Below are 23879 nucleotides of genomic sequence, written 5' to 3'. Positions count from 1 at the left end.
AAAGAAACAAGCCAGGAAGGCTTGATTACCAGAAGACACAAAGTATGGTACCTGACTCCTGGGATCCTGGAGGGGGGAGGTAAGACTTTTTCCACTTTAGGATTATAGTAGCCTGAGGAGGGAGGTAGCAGAGATATTTAAAGGTACCAGAGTCAACAGGTGTCATGGGCTCTTTCGGCTACTTCCTGCTGGAGAAGTGAAGGAGTCACTGGAGCTGGGGTCATTAGAGTCCAGCAGGGCAATGTAAATGATGTCTCCAGTTGCCTGTAGTAACAGTATAGCCATGATTTGCTCCTAGGTGTTGCCCTGGGTGGGGGCTGTTATCCTGTTAAAGGAGACTTTTGGATACATCAGGCCAAAAGATGACAAGGTAACAAGGTCAATTAACATGAATGGCAAAGAAGAACACATATTTGCCATGAAAAGTTATATTTGAAGCATTAGCCCATACTCAGGGCAGTAGGGAGAAAGGGGATGTCTAGTGTCTTTTGCACAACTAGGTAGGGGAGAAGATAATGGACTAGTTGGGAATACCAGTCAGAGGCTACTATAAATACAAATAGCAAGTAGCAAAAGCAAGACTGGAACTTTCTGTCCAGTTAGAAGATAGACAGGTATGGACATTAGGTGGGCAAGCAACTATTTCTCTTGTTCATCCAGCTCTGATTAATTTTGAAATGGAAAGCCTAAAGTGACTCCATTTAGGATGTTATCTCCTCTTACTGCTCTCCATGGTTTTCCATTTTCAGGGCTAATTTTGTCCTAGATGGTGTGGGGGAGGGAGGAGGGAGGGGAAGGGAAGGGAGTGCAGTGTCTCAGTGTCTGTTGCTGGGAGAGCTTGTCCTAGTTGACATTGACTGGGTTTGAACTCAAGGTCTGGGTAGTCTCTCTGAGCACTTCTGCAAGGCTAGTGCTCTACCACCTAAGAGAGTTCCTTGGAGGTGAGATTCCTTGAGCCATGCCTCCAGACTGGTGCTTGGCTGATTAGCTGGGATACTGAGTTTTAGAGAGATTCTTTGTGCTCAGGATGGCTTTGAACTGTGGCAAAAGGAGTCTTTGTCACAAAAGCCCTTTTTATGTCCAATTAAAGCAACAAGGAAATCAATGAGATTGAGGTTACCTATAACTTGTAAACAATTAAGTAACAATTACTTACCAGAGTTTTGTAGTAAATCTCAGTAGATGTTTTTAAACTGCATCTGATTGGCATTCTAAGTACCTCCACTTGCCTCTGGAAAGCATGTTTAAAGTCACTTATATACAACATTTAACCTTTAACAGATGTACAGACCCTTTCTTGCCTACAGCAGCACAGCTTGTTTAACATTTTGGGTTATAAAATCATTTTTCTGGCTGGCTCAGTAGCCTGATCTGTAGTGGTTGCAACAATGCCTGCCTCTGTAGGCAGTCAGATCTCAATAGGGACCTAATCTCAAGTCCACAACTCTCTTTTCTTAACAGATGAGATAATATGGCTGGGCCAGCTCAAAACTCACTGCCAACTGGAACTTTGAACAGATACAGGGGGATTGGGATTTAAATTATCCCTCATATTTTACAACTTTACCTTTTACTACACACTATCTTAGATGACTGGGAAGTCCATGCTGTGTTAGACCGACATGGGCATTAAGCATGCCTACAAACTATCTTCCCATGACCTCCAGGCTCTGATCAAGCTTTGAAGAGACAAGCACAAGTGACTCCAGGATCTGATATCATCTCTGCCATCCAAGGAGCAGTGTCTTACTGCCTCTGCATGTACCAACATTTTCAGGGTTCCAGGAATGCCTTTGTCTATGCTGGGATAAGTGCATCCTTGGCATGGTTGGTGGACTTGAACTCAGGGTTAGAGCATTGTCCCTCAGCTCTCCAGATCAAGGCTAGTACTTTGCCACTTTGAACTCCAAACCAACTCTGCTTTTGAACACTCTGCTGGCAGATTAGAGATGACAATCTCACAGGGACCTTTCTTTGCCAAGCCTGGCTTGACACCAGTTTTCAGATCAATGAATCTTTACTTGTGGGCATATTTACTCCAACTAAAGGCAAATGATGGTCATTGGAAGTGGATTTATAACCATGGTCTTACCTGGAACTTATTAAGGGGCAAAATTACGTGTGTCAAACTTGTCCTCTGTTCTTTATTGTGGGCCTTTTGGAAACTGTTATAAAAAAACCTATAATGGCAAACTAGGTTAAGCAATCATTTTGGTGATCCTAATTTATCTTTTCTACTTTGAAATAAACGTTAGGATAATTTTCCCTTTTAAACTTTTCTTTGTCTGGGAGGCCTGCAACTATCCACAACTTCCCAAATTTTTACAAAGTGTAGGCCATTTTTAATCCCTTTTTAAAAGTTAGTTTAATTTGCATTTAAATGCTTCATTGAAACACTGGGCAACACCCTTTACCTCTTGGCTGAAAGTTTAAACTCTATGTATCTACCTATGCATTAGAAAGCCACAAGGATCATTTTTACCTGTATTTTACCCTGCAAAATATCTAGCAGAGTCCTATTTTTTCTTATCTCTATAATCCCATGGATATCTGTAAGTATTCTGCTAGCTCTTGTTCCTCATTTTTTTGAAAGTCTAGCTTTTTTAAATTGCTACAGAATTAAATTTAGCAAAACCATAACATAATTGTGATTTGTTACAGCCATCTTCATGGAACTGGAAAAAGCAATATTAATGAGGGTAGAGAGATATTCATACTCTTGAGAAATTCACTTTCAGCCTCCATAACAGTGAGAAAACACAGGCACTCCACATTATCTACACTAGTGTTTTATTATAACTCACTCAGAACAACATCATAATGAACTAAAAGTGAATTAGTCACAATTGACGTGTACGCAGTAATTAATTAAATATAAAAAAAGTACTAAAGTCATTTTGGGGTTACTCATCCAAAGCCAAATGTTTCTGAATCATGTTTTCATTTACCCACCAAAGAAACTAGAAATAGAGATGTGATTCAAGTGGTACAATTTAGCCTTGAGCAAAAGTACTTAAGGAAAGTGCCTAGGCTTTGAGTTCACACTACAAGACTTCTACCCACCCACAAAGAAAATGTATTCCCAAATATGGGTTCTTTCATGTTTTCTTTCTTTTTTGGGGGCGGGGTCCGGTCGCGGGGCCTGAACTCTAGGCCTGGGCGCTGTCCCTCAGCTCTTCAGCTCAAGGCTAGTGCTCTACCACTTGAGCCACAGCACCACTTCTGTTTTTTTTTCTTTTTGCTTATGTGGTGCTGAGGAATCAAACCCAGGGCCTCATGCATGCAAGGCAAGCACTCTACCACTGAGCCACGTTCCCAGCCCCTCTTTCATGTTCTCTGAATGTTTCATAAACTTGTGGATGAAAGATGATGAGACAGATTTTACTCCTGTACACATTTTGTAATAAACAAGGAGTGTTATCTTTCAACATATATTTCATTCAGAAACTCAACTGGAATAGTAATAGTGTTATAATGCATGGACCACACATATAGTGGAAGAGCAGTAGAGAAGTCAGTGCTCTCATGTCCTTGGCTTCAAGCATGATAGCCTTTCCCCATCTATCACTACCAAACCACTTTGGATGATCTCAGTCAAATCTCAAAGGTCCAGAGCTCTTATTTCTGAGAAGAGTTTGTTCAATTTCCTCCAACAACCATTCCTTAGTGTAAATGATACAAGTCAACAACTTCAGTATCTTAATTATTTCTCAAGCCTGGAAGTAATTGATACCTATCACTTTTGTCCAACCTTTCAATATGAAGGTACATCATCCCTACTCAATACAATGAGAGGATGAGAAATGCTGGCTCAGTGGGTGGTTTTCCATTACACCTAGTTTAATTCTGCCATAAAGGGTTGCTCTATAAATCACAGAGGTTTCTGCCTAAAGTTTTCCTACGTTGGGTTTCATTTTGTGTGAGTGCTCCAATGCTGACTGAAGGGTGATTTCTACTTGAAAGACCTCCTCTAATGTTCACTAGACATTCTGTCATGTCTCCAGGTCTCTGAAACCTGTAGAGACATGACTTCTGGCTAAATATTTGTCTACATTTATTATATTTACTTTTTCTTTCCTGTTTATATTCTTGGATGCACTGAGGACTGACTTCACAATAAAAGTCATTGCATATTTGTTATATTTGTTAGTTTTCTTTTCTCTTATGGGACTCATTTCTCTGATGAACACTGAGGTATGACTTCGAAGTAAGATTTTCTACATTGGTATTATCCATAAGTTTTCATTCTTGTTTGTGCTCTATAAATACTCATCCATTCATGTCTTCTTAGTGAAGGACTTTTTGAATACTTGTTACATTCATAAGGTTTCTCTCCTGTGTATTTGCTGATGAAAATTTAAGTATGATTTCTTCTCAAAAAAATTCCACATATTTTATTCATAAGATTTTTCTCTGTGTGCATTCAATGTTGAACACTGAGGTATGCCTTCTGTGAGAAAGACTGCACATTTGCTATAATCACAAGTCATATATCCTGTTTGGGTTCTCTGATAAAAAGCTGATTTTTCTTCCAGGTGAAATATTTTCCATATTTATCAAATTCCTAAGGTTTCTCATCTGTGTGGATTCTTTTATGCCTGATGATCTGTGAACTCCATGTGAAGGACTTGCCACATTTCTTACATTCATATGTTTTCTCTCCTGTGTGTGTTCTCTGATGGACAGAAAGGTGTGTCTTACATAGGAAATACTTTCCACATTTGGTACATTCATAAGATTTCTCTCCTGTGTGTATTCCCTGATGGACATTAAGATGTGCCTTCTGGATGAAAGACTTTCCACATGCATTATATCCATAAGGTTTCTCCCCTGTGTGTGTACTCTGATGAACAGTAAGGTCTGATTTCTGGGTGAAAGTCTTTGCACACACATTTCATTTTTAACATTTCTCTCCTGTGTGTGTTCTCTGATGATAACAAAGGTGTGTCCTCTGAGTAAAACACTTTCCACATTTGTTACATTCATTAGGGTTTTCTCCTGTGTGTATTCTTTGATGGGCAGTAAGTTATAACTTATGTCTGAAATACTTTCCACATTTTTTACATTCATATAGTTTCTCTCCTGTGTGTGTTCTCCGATGAACTGTAAGGTCTGAATTTTGGGTGGAAGACTTTGAACACGCATTACATTCATAAGTTTTCTCTTCTGTATGTGTTCTCTGATGGAGAGTTAGGTGTGACTTACATATGAAATACTTTCCACATTCATTACATTCATAAGGTTTCTGTTCTGTGTCAGTTATCTGATGCTTTTTGGGACCTAACTTCAGAGTGGAAATTTTCCTACATTCTTCATATTCATAGAGTTTCTCTTCTCATGGTGTTTTAGGTTGACAAGTCAGTTCTGACTTCTTAGAGATAGATTTTGCACATTGCTTACACTCATCAGGCTTCTCTGGATATTTCCTCTGAGGTTTTGTAAGGTGTAAATCCTTACTGATTGAATTCTTAATTCACTACCTGTATAAGAATTCTCTCCTGTGTGTCTTTTCTGATTCATAGTGTCTGTACACCTTAAGTGGAATGTTTTTCCACATATAGTGCTTTCAGGTCTTTTGCTCCCTCCCTGACAAATTTCTTGGGCAAGAAGAGCAGACTTATCATATTCTTCTCTATATTCATTATGGTTATAAGCAGGATCTCTGACACAAACCCAATTATGTGGAAAGAATATGGTCTCTGAGTTTAAAATCTTCCCTCCTCCATATTCAAAATACTGAAGCTCATTTGTACTCTCATAATTTTGACTAAAAGGCTCCAAATGTGTAATGAATTGTTTATCTATAGGAGACAGACCAGGCATATATGTAGCAGGCATCTCACCAGGCTCGCAATAAGGGAACATGTTCTGATGCTGAATGAACTCTACCTTCCTCACCCTTAAGGAGTTCTCGTCATTCCTATTCAGCTCTGGCTTCTGTTTTGAGGCCAAGTTAGAAGTTGTTAGTAATCTCACTCTTTGCTCCACTCTGTTACTATTCATGACAGCCACTTCACACAGACATTCATCTGAACCTTCCTGGTACATTGTAATCACATCCTCCATTACTTGAACATTTAAAATGAGTCATGAAACAAAAAAAAAACAAAAACATAAATGAGATCCTTATTGTAAAGGTAAAGATACTTTCCCATACTGTTAGTGATTTTAAAGTACTAAAATAGGTATTGATTTATGAGAGATATATTTCTTTCTCCATAATGTATTGATTAAGAAACTAATACTAATATTTTATGATGGAATTTTTTTTTCTGCTTCAGTTCTCTTGTCTTTTTTATATCAGAGGAATTATTTACACAAATTACTAAAGTATTTACTGCTAGCATTTTAGGCTGCATATGGTCATATGTAGTATTCTTGGCTTTTTTCTGAAGTATTGCTTTGCTTGATCTTAGGGGACTAGCTGCTTTATGTTTTTTTCCTTAAAATAATATATATTATGCTACTCTACATCTTAAATATTAGGAGAAGAGTATTTTCTAATTTTGGAGATCATACCTTTTTTTTATACAAGCCTTTTGCCTGTCACCTGAGGGTAAGGTTTTATACACACATCTCTTCGGTTCTAACTTCCCACAATGAATTATTTTAAGTATCTTAGTAATTTTAAAATTTGTTTCTCTACTTTTTAGACCAAGTTTCATCAAAATTTACTCCTGCCCCTCAAACCCATGGAAGCTCAAAGATTCTCCAGCTCACCACCTAGTTAATCATTCTCTCTAGACTAAAACTTTGATTCTGTATCCTGGCGACTCCCCACCTTATCATTATCAGAGGATAGAAGTCCTGATATATTCATATCGTATACCTGCCTTGTCCTAGTTTCAAAGAAAATGAAATCTCATTTTCGACATTTCTAATTTTCTTTTTTGTCAGAACAATTTCCACACCGAGAAAGAATTGCTAACTTTAACTTTATTGCCATTCACAGTTCAGTATGTATCTACATGCATTTTTGATTCACAAATCTAACACAAAGAATCACCTAGTTCTCTGCAACACATGGGACTCAGGGGAATTAGGAATATTATTGGTCAGTACAGAGCATGATGAACTTACCAACTCAGTTCTGGATCCAAGATCGCTATGGAACTTGCCTTGACTCACCTGTGAAATTCTTTTTTTTTTATTGTGAAAATACTGTACAGAGGGATTACCATTACATGGGCAAGATAATGAGTACATTTCTTATCAAGCATTGTTGCCTCCTCCATTGTTTCCCATTCCCGTCCCTTCCCATCCCTACCACCGGCCATCCTACCCAACCCTCTCCCCTCCCAGTCTCCCCAACCAAAGTTGTAAAGTTCATTTTTAGACATAACAACTTGTACATCTCATTGTTGCAATGGGTACAACTGTATCCTTATTTAAATGAGTTGTTTTCTCCCTTCCACTCCACAAATTATACCAACATCAAATACAGTGTAGGCAGGGTTTATACCATGGGGGAGGGGCATACAAAGGAACAAAGAAATAATCTTATAAATATGTTAGGAAACAATCACATGAAAGAAAAAATATTGAATACTTATCTTGGGTTTCATTTCCCTAACATCAACTTATCTGACTTTTTCTGCTTGACTCACACATAGTTATTGCAAATAAGGGAAACCATTGGGCCTATATTTCTTTGGGCCTGGCTTACTTCACTTAATATAATTTTTTCTAAGTCTTTCCATTTCCTAAGAAATGGGGCAATGTCATTCTTTCTGATAAAGGCATAGAATTCCATTGTGCATATATACCACATTTTCTTGAGCCATTCGTCTACTGAGGGGCATGTGGGTTGGTTCCATATCTTAGCTATGGTAAATAATGCAACAATAAGGGAAGGGGGTATAATTGGGTGGGGGGAGGGGGGAGGCTGGGAAGGGAGGTGAAGGGTAAACAAAGGAGGAGGCTGCAATGCTTGGTAAGAAATGTATGCATTATCCTGCCCATGTAATTGTAGCCCCTCTGTACAGTATGTTCTCAAATAAAATAAAATTAAATTAAAAAAAATAATGCAGCAATAAATATACTGGTGCTGGGAACTTTAGTGTGTTCTTGTTTGTGATCATTTGGGTAAATGCCCAAAAGTGGGTTTGCTCGGTCATAGGCGAACACTATGTGGAATCTTTTGAGGAACCTCCATACTGCTTTCCAAAGTGGTTGAACAAGTTTACACTCCCACTAACAATGCAGTAAGGTTCCCTACTGTCCACACCCCTCCAGTATCTGTTATTATTAGACCTGTGAAATTCTAGTCTGAGGCTTCTCCCATATATGGCTTTTCATCTTGCTCCAGCTTGACAATTAAATGAAGTTTAGAAACACAGTGCCCTGTTAATAAGAAAGAGTGGGGACCTATTGCTCATGTTGTGTCAAACTATTTAATGCTAGCATTTTAGGCTGCGTATTGTCGTATTTAGTATTCTTGGTTTTTTTCTGAAATATTGTTTTGCTTAATCTTAAGGGAATAGCTGCTTTGTGTTGTTTTTTTCCCCTTAAAATAATACATATTATGCTACTCTACTTCTCAAACATTACGAGAAGAGTATTTTCTAATTTTGGAGATCGTACCTTTTTTTAATACAAGCCTTTGCCTGTCACCTTAGGGTAAGGTTTTATACCCACATCTCTTCAGTTCTAACATCCCACTATATATATATACCCACTATATATATATATATATATATATGTGTGTGTGTGTGTGTGTGTGTGTGTGTGTAGTGTGTGTATGTATATGTATATATATGTATGTATATATATATATGTGTGTGTGTGTGTTTGTGTGTGTGTGTGTGCGTGCAGTGGTTCATGCCTGTAGTACAGGCTGCTTCAAAGTCTGATGCCTGAGGCTTTCATTTTGAAGCCAGTAATGCCAGTAAAGTCTCCATGAGACACTTATTCAAATTAAGCACTCATAAACTGGAAGTGCAGCTAGGCTCAAACTAATAGAATGTTAGCCTGGAGAAAAAGAACTGAGTTCAAGCCACACAACCTTCAATGTTTAAACCAATGCTGAGGGAAAGTCAATCATCAAGCCAGTGAGAAATGAGAAAGATTTGGAGCAACCTGGTAAACAGAATATCTGAGATCTTACAGCTATTTTGACCTAGTTCTCATAAGATAACATCCTATGTTAATCATTTTTGTTTTTAAATTTCTAGATATAAAAGTGTGGTCATAGATAGCCAGATGCTTCCTTCATAAGTAAAAAAGAACTGCTAGCATGAACTTTCATGAACATCGCCTACTTCCTATAATACCAATTATATATTTATTAGTATAAAATATTTCTTAACCAGCTTTGCATTTTAATAGGCCTTAAGGTTAGGATGAATGTAAATAGATAGAGGCTTGAGGAACTTTCAAGAAAAACCCCCAAAAATGTGAAACATGACCACCACAAGAAGGATAGAGTAAAAAATATGAAGAGGGACATGATCTAAAAAAAAATAGAAGAAAAGTTTTAACAATTGCAATAAAATATGGCACTAATTTCTTGTTCAGTGCTTAAAAGGAAAGATTTTTTATTCCCAAAATGAAATCCATTACAAATGAACAATGGCCAACAATCCCTCCAATACAGTCATGCTTGAAAATATCAGAGGTGAATGATGCATAACACACAAAAATGAAAATATATCTGTAAAGTGTTGAAAGAAAATAGACTTCAATATACAATCCAGTGGGGAAAGGGCCTCTTCTAACAAAATACATTGAAGGTATTTCTAGGGAAAGAGAATGCTTCATCAATACATCTTCATTTTAAGTGTTACAATAAATTATCCTGCTTCAAGTGAAAAAAATTGACAACTTATATCTACATAGAGGACAAGATTATTAAAATGGTAAATGTGTAGGTAAAAGAATGTATAGAATACATATTGTATATAATTCCTCTTGTGGAAGGAAAACATAGCACAATATTCATGATTCATAAGCATGAAACTTCAATATGCAAACATATAAGTGTATTAAAAACAAAATACATTAACTGGGCATATAGATCAATTAATATTGTACTTGCCTGGCAAATATGAAGGCTTGAGTTCAAAGAATTAATTCTACAAAAACACTTAAAAGGGGAATAGATTTAGGTTATAAATATGATTATTCTATTGAAAAGTAACTATATTATGCCAGATAGAGCTACTGTGAGAATACTGTAAAATTTTAATGTTCTTAGTAAAAGTACAGCGAAGTACCTCCAGCAAGTTAATTTACTATGTGTACCTAGCAAAGAATGTGAAAGGGTAGGAAATTTGTGTGCTTGAAGTTCAATAGTATAACCATTTTCCTGCACATGGTACTTCTTCTGAAGCTCTATGCTTCAGCCTGAGAATGGCCTTTGTTTTTTACATAAAAATCTCTGGTTATTTCTTTATAAAGTAAATTTTCAATCAAATTACCAACTAGATTATAACGACTTTATAATATCCTTTCCAAAAAAATCTTGCAGGCCTTCCATATTTTGAGTTGCACAAATTCAATGGAACATAGAAACAAATGTTTGAAAAAGTATAGCACCTGTATTGAGCATGCAGTCTTATTTTTATCCTATGAACAATCCAGTATAACAACTATATACATCAGATTTAATTTGTAATAGAGGTGGTTCACATTGTATAGGAGAATACCTGCATGTTATATGAGAGGTGATTTACAGTGAAATGGAGGTTTGCAGATTACACAGAAGCAAAATAAGAAATAAATATGAGACGAGGAAGCAGATAATAAATTATACTAACATCAAATACAGTGAAAAGAGAGGTTATAATATGGGGGAGGGACATACAAAGCAACAAAAAAGTCACATGATACCTTGTAAATACATTAGAAACAATAGCAATGAAGAAAAACCACTTGTGTCCCTATTTTGGGGTTCATTTTGCTTAACATCATCTTATCTATGTCCTCTTTAGAGAAGTTTCTCTTTAAGTCTTTAGCCCACTTATTTATCGGGCAGTTGTTTCTTTGAGGATTTGCTGTTGAGGGATTTAACTTTTTTGAGTTCTAAGTATATTTTAGATATGAGACCCTTGTCTACTGTATGACTAGTGAAGATCTTATCCCAATCCATGGGCTTTCTATTCATCTTGCTGCATGTAGAAGCTCCGTAGTCTCATGTAATCCCATTTGTCCAACCTTTCTTTGATTTATTGTTTTTCTGGGTCTCTATTAAGAAAATTTCAGCCTGTGCTTAGAAGCCCTAGATTTTCTCCTGTTCCTTCCTGTAATGTTTTCAGGGTGTGTGCTTTCATTTCCAGGTCTTTTATTCCTATAGAGTTGATTCTGTTGCAGGGTGATATATACAGTTCTATCTTAAGTTTTCTACAGGTGATTATTCAATTTTGTTAGCACCATTTACTGAAATGGCTGTCTTTCTTCCATTGTAGTTCTTTAGCTCCCTCCTCAAAGATTAGGTGGCTATAGATCTGTGGGTTCATTTCTGGTCCTCAGGTCTATTCTTGTGCCAGTATCAAGCAGATTTGATCACTATGGTTTGTAGTAAAGTTCGAAAGTTGGAATTGATATTCCTCCAGTGCTCTTCTTTCTGCTAAGGATTCTGTTTGTTTTTTGGGGTCTTTTATTATTTCATATGAATTTTTGGATTGCTTCTTCTATTTGATTGAAGAATGAGATTAGGTATTGAGAGCTATATCACTTTGAATTTGTAGATAGCCTTTGGCAGTATTGCCATTTTCAAGATGATAGTTCTCCCAATCCAAGAACAGGGGAGTTTTTCCACTTGCTTAGTTCTGCTTTAATTTACTTCATGTTTTTAAAGTTTTTTTCATAGAGGTCCTTCACCTCTTTTGTTATGTTAACTCCTAAGTATTGCATTGGGGGGGGGCTATTACAAAACAGCTTGCTTTCCTAATTTCAGCCGCATCTTCTCTTTATTGGCATACAGGAAAGCCATTGATTTCTAAGGGTTAATTTTATACCCTATTACTTTGGCAAGGTTTCCGGTGAGCTCAAGTAACTTGGGAGTGGAGTCCATGGGGTACTTTAAATGCAACATAATGTCATTTGCAAAGAGGGAGAGTATTACTTCATCTTTCCCAATTTGGATCCTTTTATTATTACATCTTGTCTTACTGCCCTAGCTAGGCATTCTAATACTACGTTGAAGAAGGGTAAGAGTGAGTAAACACCCTTGCCTCCTTCCTGAATTTAGAGGAAATGGCTTTAACTTTCTCCCAGTAAGTATATTGCTGATTGTAGTTTTGTCATAAACTGTCTTTATTATATTGAGGAATGTTCCATGGATTCCAAGTTTTTCAAGAGCTTTCATCATAAAGGGAGAAGCATATGCAGTAAGAGGAGAATAGAGACCTTGTTTCCAAGTGTAAGAGAGAGAAAATAATTCAAAGAAAGGTTATGTAGGGAATAGCTTAGAGACCTAGATGAAGATAGAAAAGAAGTTTGTATACAAGTGTATTGGAGAGACTTGCTGAGATTTGAAAAAGTTTTATTCAAATAGTATTGGAAAAAACACTTCATCTATCACTGGTAATTATTGTTTACACACTTAGGATGAGATCTTACTTTGTGTATATAAGTAGAAATGGTATCCCTAATGCAGTAGTATAATGTGGAGAGAAATGAAAAGGAGAGAGGAAAAAAAATATAAATTAAAAGATGAAAAGTCAGAGAAAATACTAAATAATAATGAAAAATAGAAGATTTAAGTGAAATAGCAAATCCTAAAACACAATACACAAATAAAAACAAACAACAAACAATCATACATAGATACAAACAAAACAAAACAAATACAAAAACAGACCTAAAGAGAGGTTTTTTCAGGCTGTTTGTAGGAGCTTGAGTCTTTACAAAATCCTCAAAGTCAATTCTTGATTGAACTTGTATGCTTTACAGTAGTCCACTTGCCTTGTGGCTTGGTTGGGAACAGATGGCCTTTTGACAAGGGAGGATGCCTGCTGTCTAGAGTCCCACTCTCAGTCCTGGTGGCAGGGAGTTTTGGAGTTTCAGGCTTGTAGACTGCTATCACAGGCCTGGAGCTGTGTTCCCAGGATGTCCCAGGTAGCCAGAGGAGCCTTAAAAACAGAGTATGTCTATGTTCTGCTCTCATGTGATCCCTCCCTTTATAAAGGGCACTTGGGTCAGAGGGCTTTGGGGTCCCACAGAAATTTGCCACACCAAGGGAGTGGACCCAGTTGGGTTACTCACAACGTCTATAGCTGGTGGTGCACTGGAGCACAGAGTCTGGGTCTGTGCTCTGGTTTCCAGAACAGAGTTGGCAGGTTCTCAGTTGGAGGGTCTGGGTGTTGGCAAGTCCAGGTGGGGGTGGCATCTGCTGCAGCTGAAGGGTCTCATGTGTGGCGTGCAGAGTCCTGGTGGTGTGAGGACTTGGTGGAGCTTGGTTTGGTGGCCTGGTGTGGGCAACAGGGGCCATGCTGGTCTGCAACAGAGGCTGTGTCATGTGGGGGTGCAGCCTTGGGGGTGGCTGCCTGTTGCCGTGATCCATGTCAGCAGCAGTACCCACAGCAGCATGATGCTGCAGTGGCAGTCAGAGCCAGGATTCAGCACCTTTTGGTGGCAGGGAGGAAGCAGGTCCCAGCAGAGCGTCCAGTTGGCAGGTCGGTCCACCCAAGGAGCAAGGGATTTATGGGGCTTTGGTTTCCTGGGGGCCATGTGAGGGGTTAGTGGGTGTCCACAGGGATGCTGCAGGTGCTGCAAGTATGGGCTGAATTTAGGGGCTTACCCGGTGGTGCCAATTTCTGGCAATTGTATTGGTGGGATTACTGAATTCCCTCCTTCCCTGTAGTAGTTCTGAGAGGGCATGTTGGAGTGGGGGCCAATTGCCTACCTGGAAGTCTTCACCAGATTCCTTCTTACTTTCTGCAGGTCTGGTGTTGAGGGCTTTCAGTGTTTGGGTGCTCTTCTTCAAGTGCATAGACAGTTCCAGATTAGCTTGAGGAGCTCCATGGTGCAGCTGCTCCACAGGGGTCCCATTCATTCTTTCTCTTTTTGCTTTCCTTATTTTCCTGCTGGGATAGTCCTCTTGTAGTAGGAAAAGTGTCCACATATTTAGAGTTTGATTGGAGTAGATCTCTTGAAGTGAAGTGTGGCTGGCCCCTAGATCTTCTTTTAGTCAGACACACATAGTTGGACTACATGTGTGAGTGCTGCCATCTTCTTCAACTCTTCTTCCTAAACCCCCGTTCTTGTGTTCAAGGAAATACAGAAGTTATTGTTTCACTGGACTCTGAATTTGAAAGAACTTCAAACTGTGAAGAACAACCTGAGCAGCACATTCTAGAGGAATAGTGGCAAAGGAACAGATAGCACATTTGAACAGAACATGGGAGGGCCTCTCCTGTGAGGAAATCAGTCACCTGCCCACAGGAGGCTGCAATGTCCCAAATGCCAGTGTTGGAAAGGAGTTTAATTTTCTTGAGGCACTTTTCAGTGGAATCCTTGCGCTTCCATTGTTCCTTTACATTCTGAAGTTTGGTAAGCAGCAACATGCTTAACAGAAACATGCCTTGTTTCCCACAACACTGGCTGCTGCAACTTTGCACACTCTTAAGGAACTTATTGAAAATCACCTTTAGCAGGTACAGTAATTACAGGGATGGGCTGTTGTAGAGCTCAGCGTTTGCTACATTGATGGTGACAAGTGTTATCTGTCAGTTGTAGGAAGCTTCTGGACTTGCTTGACCAACAGCCAATGTGAGTCTAACAGCAGGAATCTTACTGGGCAACTCTAAGTGGGGGAGCTCTTACATTAGTATATATGTTCAAATACAATGAGATTTTTACTTAGAAGAGCTGGAGATTTTTAACTTTTTTAGAGTGATCCAATCAGCTCCTTGAACACAGATGGCAGGAGTATTCAGCTGCTAACTGCTACCAAGGATAGAATCCTGATTAGAATGATAGGCAGTTTAAGTCAGTGATGAGATGAAGAAAATTGAAGGCTTCAAGTAGTCTTAAAGATTTTAAAGAACACACCATTCAATGGAAGTGGCACTGTGGTTGAAAATGCTAGAGCTCTAGCCTGAGAAGAAAATGCTCATGGACATCTCCCAGGCACCGATTCCAAGGCCTAAAGCCAATCTTAACCTAAAAAAACATCCTAAAATTCAAATGACAATGCACTTCATCATCTTATTATGAAAAGTCCTCTGAAGTTCTTTATTCAAGTTTTATACAAAAGAAAATGTTTGGAATACTTGGAACATTCTGTAAAAGTTTAGGTAAAGGAGTCTGTAAGGCATTGTGAGGTTAATTGGGAAACTGGGTCCTGAAAGGCCATAGTGGTCAAGGCTAAAATGTGTGTTAGAGGAATGGAAACAAAAAGCTTGATTTTCTATGGATAGACATTCTACCAAACCTTTTAAACAGGTTTGGCTGTGTCGCTGGTGCTACATTTGGTACTTTTGCTTCTCTCTGTAAAACTTGGAGACGTTTTTATGTAATAAAAAAATCGCTTTTGCTTCACTATCTATGCAGTGTTAATACTTTACCAAAAGATCTTCTGTGGTCACTAGGCCCCAGATGTAGTATAAATAATAAGACTCATGTTCTTATAGTTAATTAAACTGGGTTCCATCCATTTGTAGGTTCTCAAGTAAGTTAGGATGGAGAGAAATTAGAGAGGCTGTTGCATTAAGAAAGTAACAACTAACACACATTGCAAATATGTTTAAAGGGTCTTTCTTCAGTTTTTAGCCTTTCCCTATAAAATTGTGTTAAGTCATAGGACGATGAGAATTTTTCAATTACAAAAATCATTAAGAGGCATGGACCCATTTGTTGGTAAAGAAAAAATGCATTTGTGGGGCTGGAATTGAAAAATTGAAAAAAAGAATTGAGGAAATAATGCATCTTCCTGTTTTTAATTCCTCTTGCAGGACTGCATGAAGGAAACAATCCTGCTCAGTGCAATCAAGTCCCAGTTGAAGAAAATGGGATATCAATTGCTAAGGCCAGTAGCAATATTACCACTCTCAAGGTGAATGACCAGCTTAGCAAATCAATGAACACTAGCGACATGTCTTTGATGTCATTGGAATGAGGTAAGAAATACCCTAAAATTGCTTTCTACACTCACAAATCTTCACAGAGCTCGGAAACTAAGCATACTCTTCCTCTACAGTAATTTAGCAGTTTTATAAAATTGCAGATTCATATTTGGTGATTAGAAAGAAAAATTGGAAATTGGGTTCTCTGCATTAAAAGAGATGTATCATTAGTTTAAAAATGGTATGCATTAGATTAGTTTTGGTTTTTTAGTACTGGGAATCACATCCAGAGCCTCTGGTAAAGAACTGCTACATTGCTACTTGTGTTTCTTTGAGACTCAGTCTTCCTATGTTACCTAGAATGGCCTTTATCTCCTGAGCTTGAATGATCCTTCCTGCTCAGCCTGAGAAGTTGCCGGACTATAGTTGAACCAATGAGCCTGGAAAGATTAGGCCTACACATTCAATTTGAGAAGAGTTCCTGCAGAGATTTTTGTCAATGTCTAGTGCATTGGGGTCCCTGGGTAAGGGTCACAAAATCACCAGGACACAGGGGATACAGCATGTAAACAGCAATTGCCATTGCATGCTGTGCTTTATTGTTAGTGGGTATTAAAAGACAAGCAAGCATAATCTTTGCCAAGATTTGGTCAGAAGACATTCACACAAAAATTTCAACAGATACATTTTTACTTGACCTATGAGGCAATGTCTAGGTATATTATTATCTAAATTATTTTAGAGCAAGCTCAAACCACTTCTCCAATCTCAGGAAAATGCTTGACCAGCTGTTCATCTATGCTTAAGCAAGCAGAAGAGCCACTTCCTCAGCTTTCAGGAGTCTGTGAGGTGTCTGGAGATAGGGAGAGAGAACGTTTTCCCTCTCTAGCTTTCCTAATCCCAAACACAGTCCTCAGATAATCCTGAGGCTGGAGCCTGCATCATTCTGCTCCTTCAACACAGACCCTGAGTCTTCACAATTTCCTTCTTTTTTCTTTTGTTTTAAAAGTAAAGCTTTCCACAGGGTTATCATAGAAGCTTGCATTGGTTTCATAAAAATCAAATATAACAGCACAAGGGCAAACAGAATAATAACATAATTCCCATACCATTAGCAGTATGTGAAATGCTTTGTAGTATTCCTTTCGGATCCAATCCTTCCAACTGTTTAATGAATGTATCAGCAATATTAGAAGCATCATCATTTGCAAATTGTTTACCAACAATATCATGTATATTAAATTGTAACTGAGCGATCAATTGAGCAGCAGTAGAATTTCCAGATAAATACTGCTGTATTACATTCCAATCATGTATAGATTCATTATATTTTACATTAGTAATGCAAAAGGTAGTCGAATTTCAATCACATTTTAACAATAACTGTTTTTTCACAACCAATAATTTTTTTCCTAACCATCCCACTGTCTGTTTAAGAATATTAATCTGTGTTTGTCATTGAGCATCAATTTCTACCTGTGAGACCCACAATTCATGTGAATCCCATTGCCATTCTTCCACAAAATGTTTAGTTTGTAAGGAAGTGTGCAGGGCAATTCCAGACACTGCAGCAACAGTGGTAATAACAATTAAGCTTAAAATCACAGCCACAATGGCTCCAATCATACGTTTTGTACATTTTAGTAGTTTGGTAAAAAATTAAATAACAACACTATCCAAAGGATTTTAGGACCATTCTCTTCCTAATTTAACAGGTAGCCAAATATAAGTTCTTTGTTGTAAAATCATAATACTATCACTGCATTAAAATTAAGAGAGGAATTAACACAAGAATATAGGCGACAATTGAAACAAGAAATAGTAGGAGAAAATGTAAAGTTTCCCACCAAAAATACATAAGGAAGGGGTACACAAGCAGTTACATTATAAGATTTATACAAAGTAAAATTATAAGTGGACGCAGAGTTCGCTGTCCTCGAAAACGATCAATTTGATAGCATCATGGGTCAGCGCCTCTGCGACCTTCCAAAGATGAGTCTGAGCAGCAGTGGGTGCAGCCATGAAAGTCCATCGAACATCTGCAATGCCTCCATCTCCCCAGGCCATCAATTGAGCTCCAGTAAGCGATCCATTAATGGCATCTGGCATCCTAGTAACATTTGATAAATCACATCTGGTAATATTCCATTCTGAACATGTGTTAATAAACTGTCCAAAAGGTCCCCAATCAATGAAATTATTGAACATTTTTCCAAATGTTCCTCTGCACTCTTGCCACACAAAAGGCTGATGTTTCAAATCAATATAAGTAAAATCAGGGCACATAGGTAAGGATAATTCACCATCAAAGGTGACACTTTCCCAGCTACTATTAATGGACCAAGTAGTTAATCACTGTAGCTGTGTTCTAGAATTGGAAGTGTGTTTCCCAGGTAAAACCCAATGTTGCCAATTCATAACTAAACATGGAGGAGGCCCCAAACAAACAGGCAAGGAATAAGTATAGTAAGTAAAATTTAAAAAGCTACCATCATCCTCATTGTAAAATGTCAAATTATTCCATGGAGAAGATAAAATAGCAGGAACAGAATAGACAGTTATATCCATGTCTCCCCAAACAACAGGTTCCAATAAAGGAGGGTTAGGAACAAAGGCCCAATAACTTACATTAGCATTAGCATGGACAGAGTTTACAGTAAGCATGGCACACATGGCCAGGAACAAGTTCTCAGCCATGACAGGTTTACCAGTACATTGTAACATCTTTTGTCCTTCTCCAGTCAACTTTTTAACCTGCCCCCAGGTGGGCAGCGGGACTGCCAACTGACGCTGATGGCGACGTCGTCCCACAGCCAAGTGAGCCATGGCCTGCACAGGGATTTCTTCTTCCGGAACGGGTGGCTGATTCTTTGCAGGATACGGGGCTGTCCTCACTGGGTCGCGTCTGTATCCATTGTGCAGGAAGCCAGTATTGTTTGCCATCCTGTGTAGACACAAAACCATACCCTCGCCCCTTATGTAATAATGTGCCTGGTTGCCATTCTGCATCCAATGCAATCTAAATCCATACGGGAGCATTTAAATAAGGTTTTTCAGAAATTTGTTCAAAATGGCGCTCAGCTCTACTTAAAATATCTCCTTGTGGTAAGTTTAAAAAATTAAGAACAAAAAGAGCTTGATGTAAAATTGTTTTAGGATTTTGCATGGAAAACCACAAAATACCCATACCTTCATCCAACCTTTTCCTCCTTTTTCATTTTTTAATTTGTTGTTTTAGTGTGCCATGAACTCGTTCAATAATGGCTTGTCCTTGGGGGTTATATTCTATTCCTGTAATATGTACCACATCATAAAGTTTACAAAATCTTTTAAATTTAATACTTTTATAGGCTGGTCCATTATTAGTCTTTATTTTGGCAGGCACTCCCATAATAGCAAAAGCCTCCAATAAGTGTTCTATTACATGGTTAACAGTTTTTCCCGTCAGGGCAGAAGCCCAAACAAATTTAGAATAAGTATCTATTGTAACATGTACAAAGGAAAAACGGCCAAAGGCTTGTACATGGGTTATATCCATTTGTCAGAGCTCATTAGGTTATAATCCTCGAGGATTTACTCCAGCAGGTACAACTCTCAAATGCATTGGTCTGCAGATAGGACACCTTTTTATAATTTGTTTAGCTTGAGAATAAGGTATTTTATAATGCATATGTAAATGGCCAGCATTTGTATGTAAATGAGCATGATCCTGTTCAGCAGAAGCAAAACTAACTAATTTATCAACCTGATTATTGCCATATACAAGGTAACCAGGTAACGAAGAGTGAGCCCTAATTTGAGTTCCAAACACTTTGGAATTACATTGTTATAGTAATGCTTGTAATTGTTCAAATAATTGGTTTAGCGAGGTTTAGATGACTAAGTAACAGCAGTGACTATATTAGTCACAACTCCTACAGCATAGGCAGAATCAGTAACAATATTAATATCTCCCACAAAATCTTGTAACACCTTAATAATAGCAAAAGTTCATTTTGTTGAACTGATGTTAAAGTAGTTGTTTGTACTCAATATTTATTTGTTGTCCAATAAGCATGTTTTGTTTTGGAGCCATCTGTAAAAACAGTAAGAGCAGTGGGAATAGGGGCCTTGGTAATTATATCATTAATGACAATTTGTTGTTTAAGCAAGCAATCCCACAATCTACCTTTGGGAAAATGATAGGAAAATTGCCCAGTAAAATTTACTAATGCTATTTGTAGCATTTTAGACATGTTTAACAAATATTTTACTTGGTCTTTTGGCAAAAGAAAAATAATTTTAAATAAATCATACTCCGATAGGGTAAATACCCATTGCCTGGCCTGTTGAATAATAATTGCCAACTGTTGTTCATAAGGCATAATATTTTTTGTAAATCTATGCCATGTATAAATCCATTCTAATGGTAGCTCATCTTGTCCTATAATTTTTGCTGGTTATTTTTATGTATCCAAAATATATAAATTTATGGGTTGATTTATCATTACTCAATGTAAAAACATTTTTTTATTCTCTGTTCTACAAATTGTAATTTTTTTTCAGCTTCCTTAGTTAAAGTTCTTTTGCTATGTAAATCAGACTCCCCTTGTAACAAAGAAAACAAATTATGTAACTGATAAGTCGGAATTCCTAAGGTGGTCACATCCAATTAATATCTCCTAATAGCTTTTGAAAATCATTTAACGTATGTAATTGATCATGTCATAAAGACATTTTTTGAGATGCTACTGTTTGTCTAAAAACAACATATCCTAAATATTTTACCACTGTATCTTTTTGTATTTTTTCAGGTGCTATTATTAATCCAAAATTTTTAAATATAGAGGGAAAGCATCTTTTATAGGAATTTTTTATTGTTTATTTTTGATCTATACTCCCTTGCCCAGTGCTCCCCTTTTTTACATTTAGGGCAAATTTTCGGTCCTCTCTTGTTAACATCAGTAGCCTTTTTACACTTTTTTTTATATGTCCCATTTGACTATATCCAAAACACTTTAGATTAGAGGGTTTTGTTTGTGAAGCATGCCAGGTAGTGGCCATAGTCTCAGCAAACACCTGCATAGCCTGGATTCAGATGTAATGTCTTTGCAGGCCCTCAAATATGTATTCACATCCCCAGATTCTTTAATAGGCAATAGGGCTCATCTACAGTCCTCATTAGCATTCTCATAAGCCAACATGCGCAGCAGTTGTTGCCTTGCAGCCTCTCCCACAACAGTAAATTCCAAGGTCTATTTCAATTGTGATAAAAATTCAACATAGGTTTCATTAGGTTTTTGAATTACTTTAGTCCAAGAGCCATAATGCTCTCCTACCGGTCGAATCCTTTCCCATGCCTCAATACCTATGTCTCTTAACTGCTCGTGGATCTCTTCAGGAGAGTTCACTTGCATATGAGCATCTGCATATAGTTCTGTTCCACTCAACATGGGAAAGGTTATGACTTGTAGGCGTGGGTTACTGCTCTGTGCATTTTGTCTAGCCCTTTCTGTACATAACTCAGTAAACCACATTTGCCATTGTAGGTATTCAGGTTCCTTAAGCAAGGCTCTACAAAGCATCTTCCAATCCTCAGGAGCAAAATTATTGTAATGTCGAGCAAGCCCATTAAGCAATTCCTTAACATAATGAGGCTGAGGACCGTACAACATCACTGCCTACATAAGTTTACCAAAATCATCAACAGCAACACCTTCATATCTGGCTGGTTGAGCTATACCATTCATAGGGGGTGGTCGAATTACAGGATAAGAAAAAATAGGCATTTCATCATTAAACTCACTGTCTGAGCCCTCTGTTTTGTGAGGGAGTGATGCTGTAAAAATTGCATCGGCCAGAGGAGGAGCCGAAGGCTGCTTTACTTTCACTTTCTCAGGTTCTCCTTTCACTCTGTTAATTTCCAACTCCATATGTCATAATTTTGATAAAATCAATTCCATTTGCTCATTTTATTTACACTTTCAGTTTGTTCCTTTTCAGCCTTTTTACCTCTTGTTTTTTTTCTGTTAATTGCAATGAATCCTTATCTATTGCGTCCTTAACCTCAGAGTCCAATTGTAAATCTACAATAGAAGGAGTGGCCTCTTTAAGTCCACTATTAATCTTTCCTCATTCAAGGCTTTAAAAAGGGTATGTGAAATAGCCCAAATGGACCAAAATCTAATAGGAATCTTTTCCCCTTCTCGAACAGCTCTTTCTACATTATTCTTTACTCGTTTCCAATTATCAACATCTACTGTTCTTTCATCGGGGAACCAAGGATTCTATTCCCTAACTACATTAATACACATTTCTATGTCAGAAGAAGAAATATTTACATCATAAGCAGCAACTAAATGTTTAAGCATATGTAAGTATGGAGTAGACCTAACTTGTCCCATCACCCTGTAATTAAAAGTACTTATCTGAATATCCCTTCCTGAATTCAACAATGCAGGGTCCCTGTTCGGGTGCCAGTTGTCAACATCTAGTGCATTGGGGTCCCTGGGTAAGGGTCACAAAATCACCAGGACACAGGGGATGCAGCATGTAAACAGCAATTGCCACTGCATGCTGTGCTTTATTGTTAGTGGGTACTTAAAGACAAGCAAGCATAATCTTTGTCAAGATTTGGTCAGAAGACATTCACACAAAAATTTCAACAGATACATTTTTACTTGACCTATGAGACAATGTCTAGGTATATTATTATCTAAACTATTTTAGAGCAAGCTCAAACCACTTCTCCAATCTCAGGAAAATGCTTGACCAGCTGTTCATCTATGCTTAAGCAAGCAGAAGAGCCACTTCCTCAGCTCTCAGGAGTCTGTGACATGTGTCTAGAGATAGGGAGAGAGAATGTTTTCCCTCTCTACCCTGGTGTTCCAAGAGCTTTCCTAATCCCAAACACAGTCCTCAGATAATCCCGAGGCTGGAGTCTGCATCATTCTGCCCCTTCAACACAGACCCTGAGTCTTCACAGCTTTTCTTGAGGAATTTAGGGATTCTCTGGTAATGCTGCATTATCAGTAAAGGAACACTGTTGTCCTAAATGATGCCTGACTATTCCTGACTGTGTGGCAATTGCCAGAGCTCAGGGCACAAGCCTGATTTCTAGAAGTGGCCACTGACTGTTCCCACAGATAAGACCTGGGATAACAAAGATTTAATCCAAAGTATAATTGGTAACATCTGGGCAGACAAGTCTGAGGTAACCTAGAGTGACTTAGAGGGACTTTTAGGATCAGAGAAGAGGCAGGAATTCACACCAAAGTAGGGCATGCAAACAGAAAGAGGAAAACACACTAGTTTGGTCCAAGCCATCAAGCATCACACCTCACCCACATTCCCCCTGACCTCCCCATACCACCATCTGTTGGAACAGCAATAGTAGTGAGGTGTCATGCTCTAAGACCACTTCTCCCACCCTCATTATGCTATCCACTATTTAAATGAAGAAATTATTAAAGAAAAGATAATGCCAACACCATGAGTTCAAGCCACAAGAGCAACAATCAACATCAAAAAAAAAAAAGAAGAGAAAAGAAAAGAAAGAAATGGAAAAGAAAAAGACTTAAAAGAAAGGAAAAATTTGGAAATAGACAAGAACTCAGATGTAATTTACATTCAACCGAACTTATCTGTTAAACGAAAACAAAAGTCTCATAACCTCAATTACATTAGTAGATCTAGGAATTAAAAAGCTAACTTATCTCATGCTTCCAATACATGTCATTTCTCGGATAGTCTAACAATGTTCCAGGAGACACACAGTGATTTTCAAAACAAAAAAACTCACCTATGCTCCCACAAGTAGGAAAAAAAGGTCCCCATGCATCCATGCAGTCCTAGACCAAGGGTGTAGCACTGGTGGAAACCTAGTTACTTTCA

General features: G+C 38.0%; 1 protein-coding gene across 1 annotated transcript in view; it reads right to left on the bottom strand.

Annotated features, from left to right (window-relative positions):
- Positions 1 to 13996, bottom strand: part of LOC138841619 (zinc finger protein 182-like) — a 38658-nt gene extending 24662 nt beyond the window's left edge. The window contains exons 1-3 of the mRNA XM_070042395.1: positions 13847 to 13996; positions 13203 to 13534; positions 12893 to 13073 (exon numbers count right to left, since the gene is read on the bottom strand). Coding sequence (XP_069898496.1) covers positions 12893 to 13073; positions 13203 to 13534; positions 13847 to 13996 — 663 coding nt within the window. The remainder of the gene's footprint in view (positions 1 to 12892; positions 13074 to 13202; positions 13535 to 13846) is intronic.
- Positions 13997 to 23879: the final 9883 nt, after the last annotated feature.

This window comes from Dipodomys merriami, unplaced genomic scaffold (genome assembly GCF_024711535.1).
Source record: "Dipodomys merriami isolate MVZ:Mamm:240054 unplaced genomic scaffold, mDipMer1.0.p SCAF_323, whole genome shotgun sequence".
Lineage (NCBI taxonomy): Eukaryota > Metazoa > Chordata > Mammalia > Rodentia > Heteromyidae > Dipodomys > Dipodomys merriami.
Note: the sequence above shows the minus strand (reverse complement) of the source record. Positions and strands in the feature narration are given on the sequence as shown.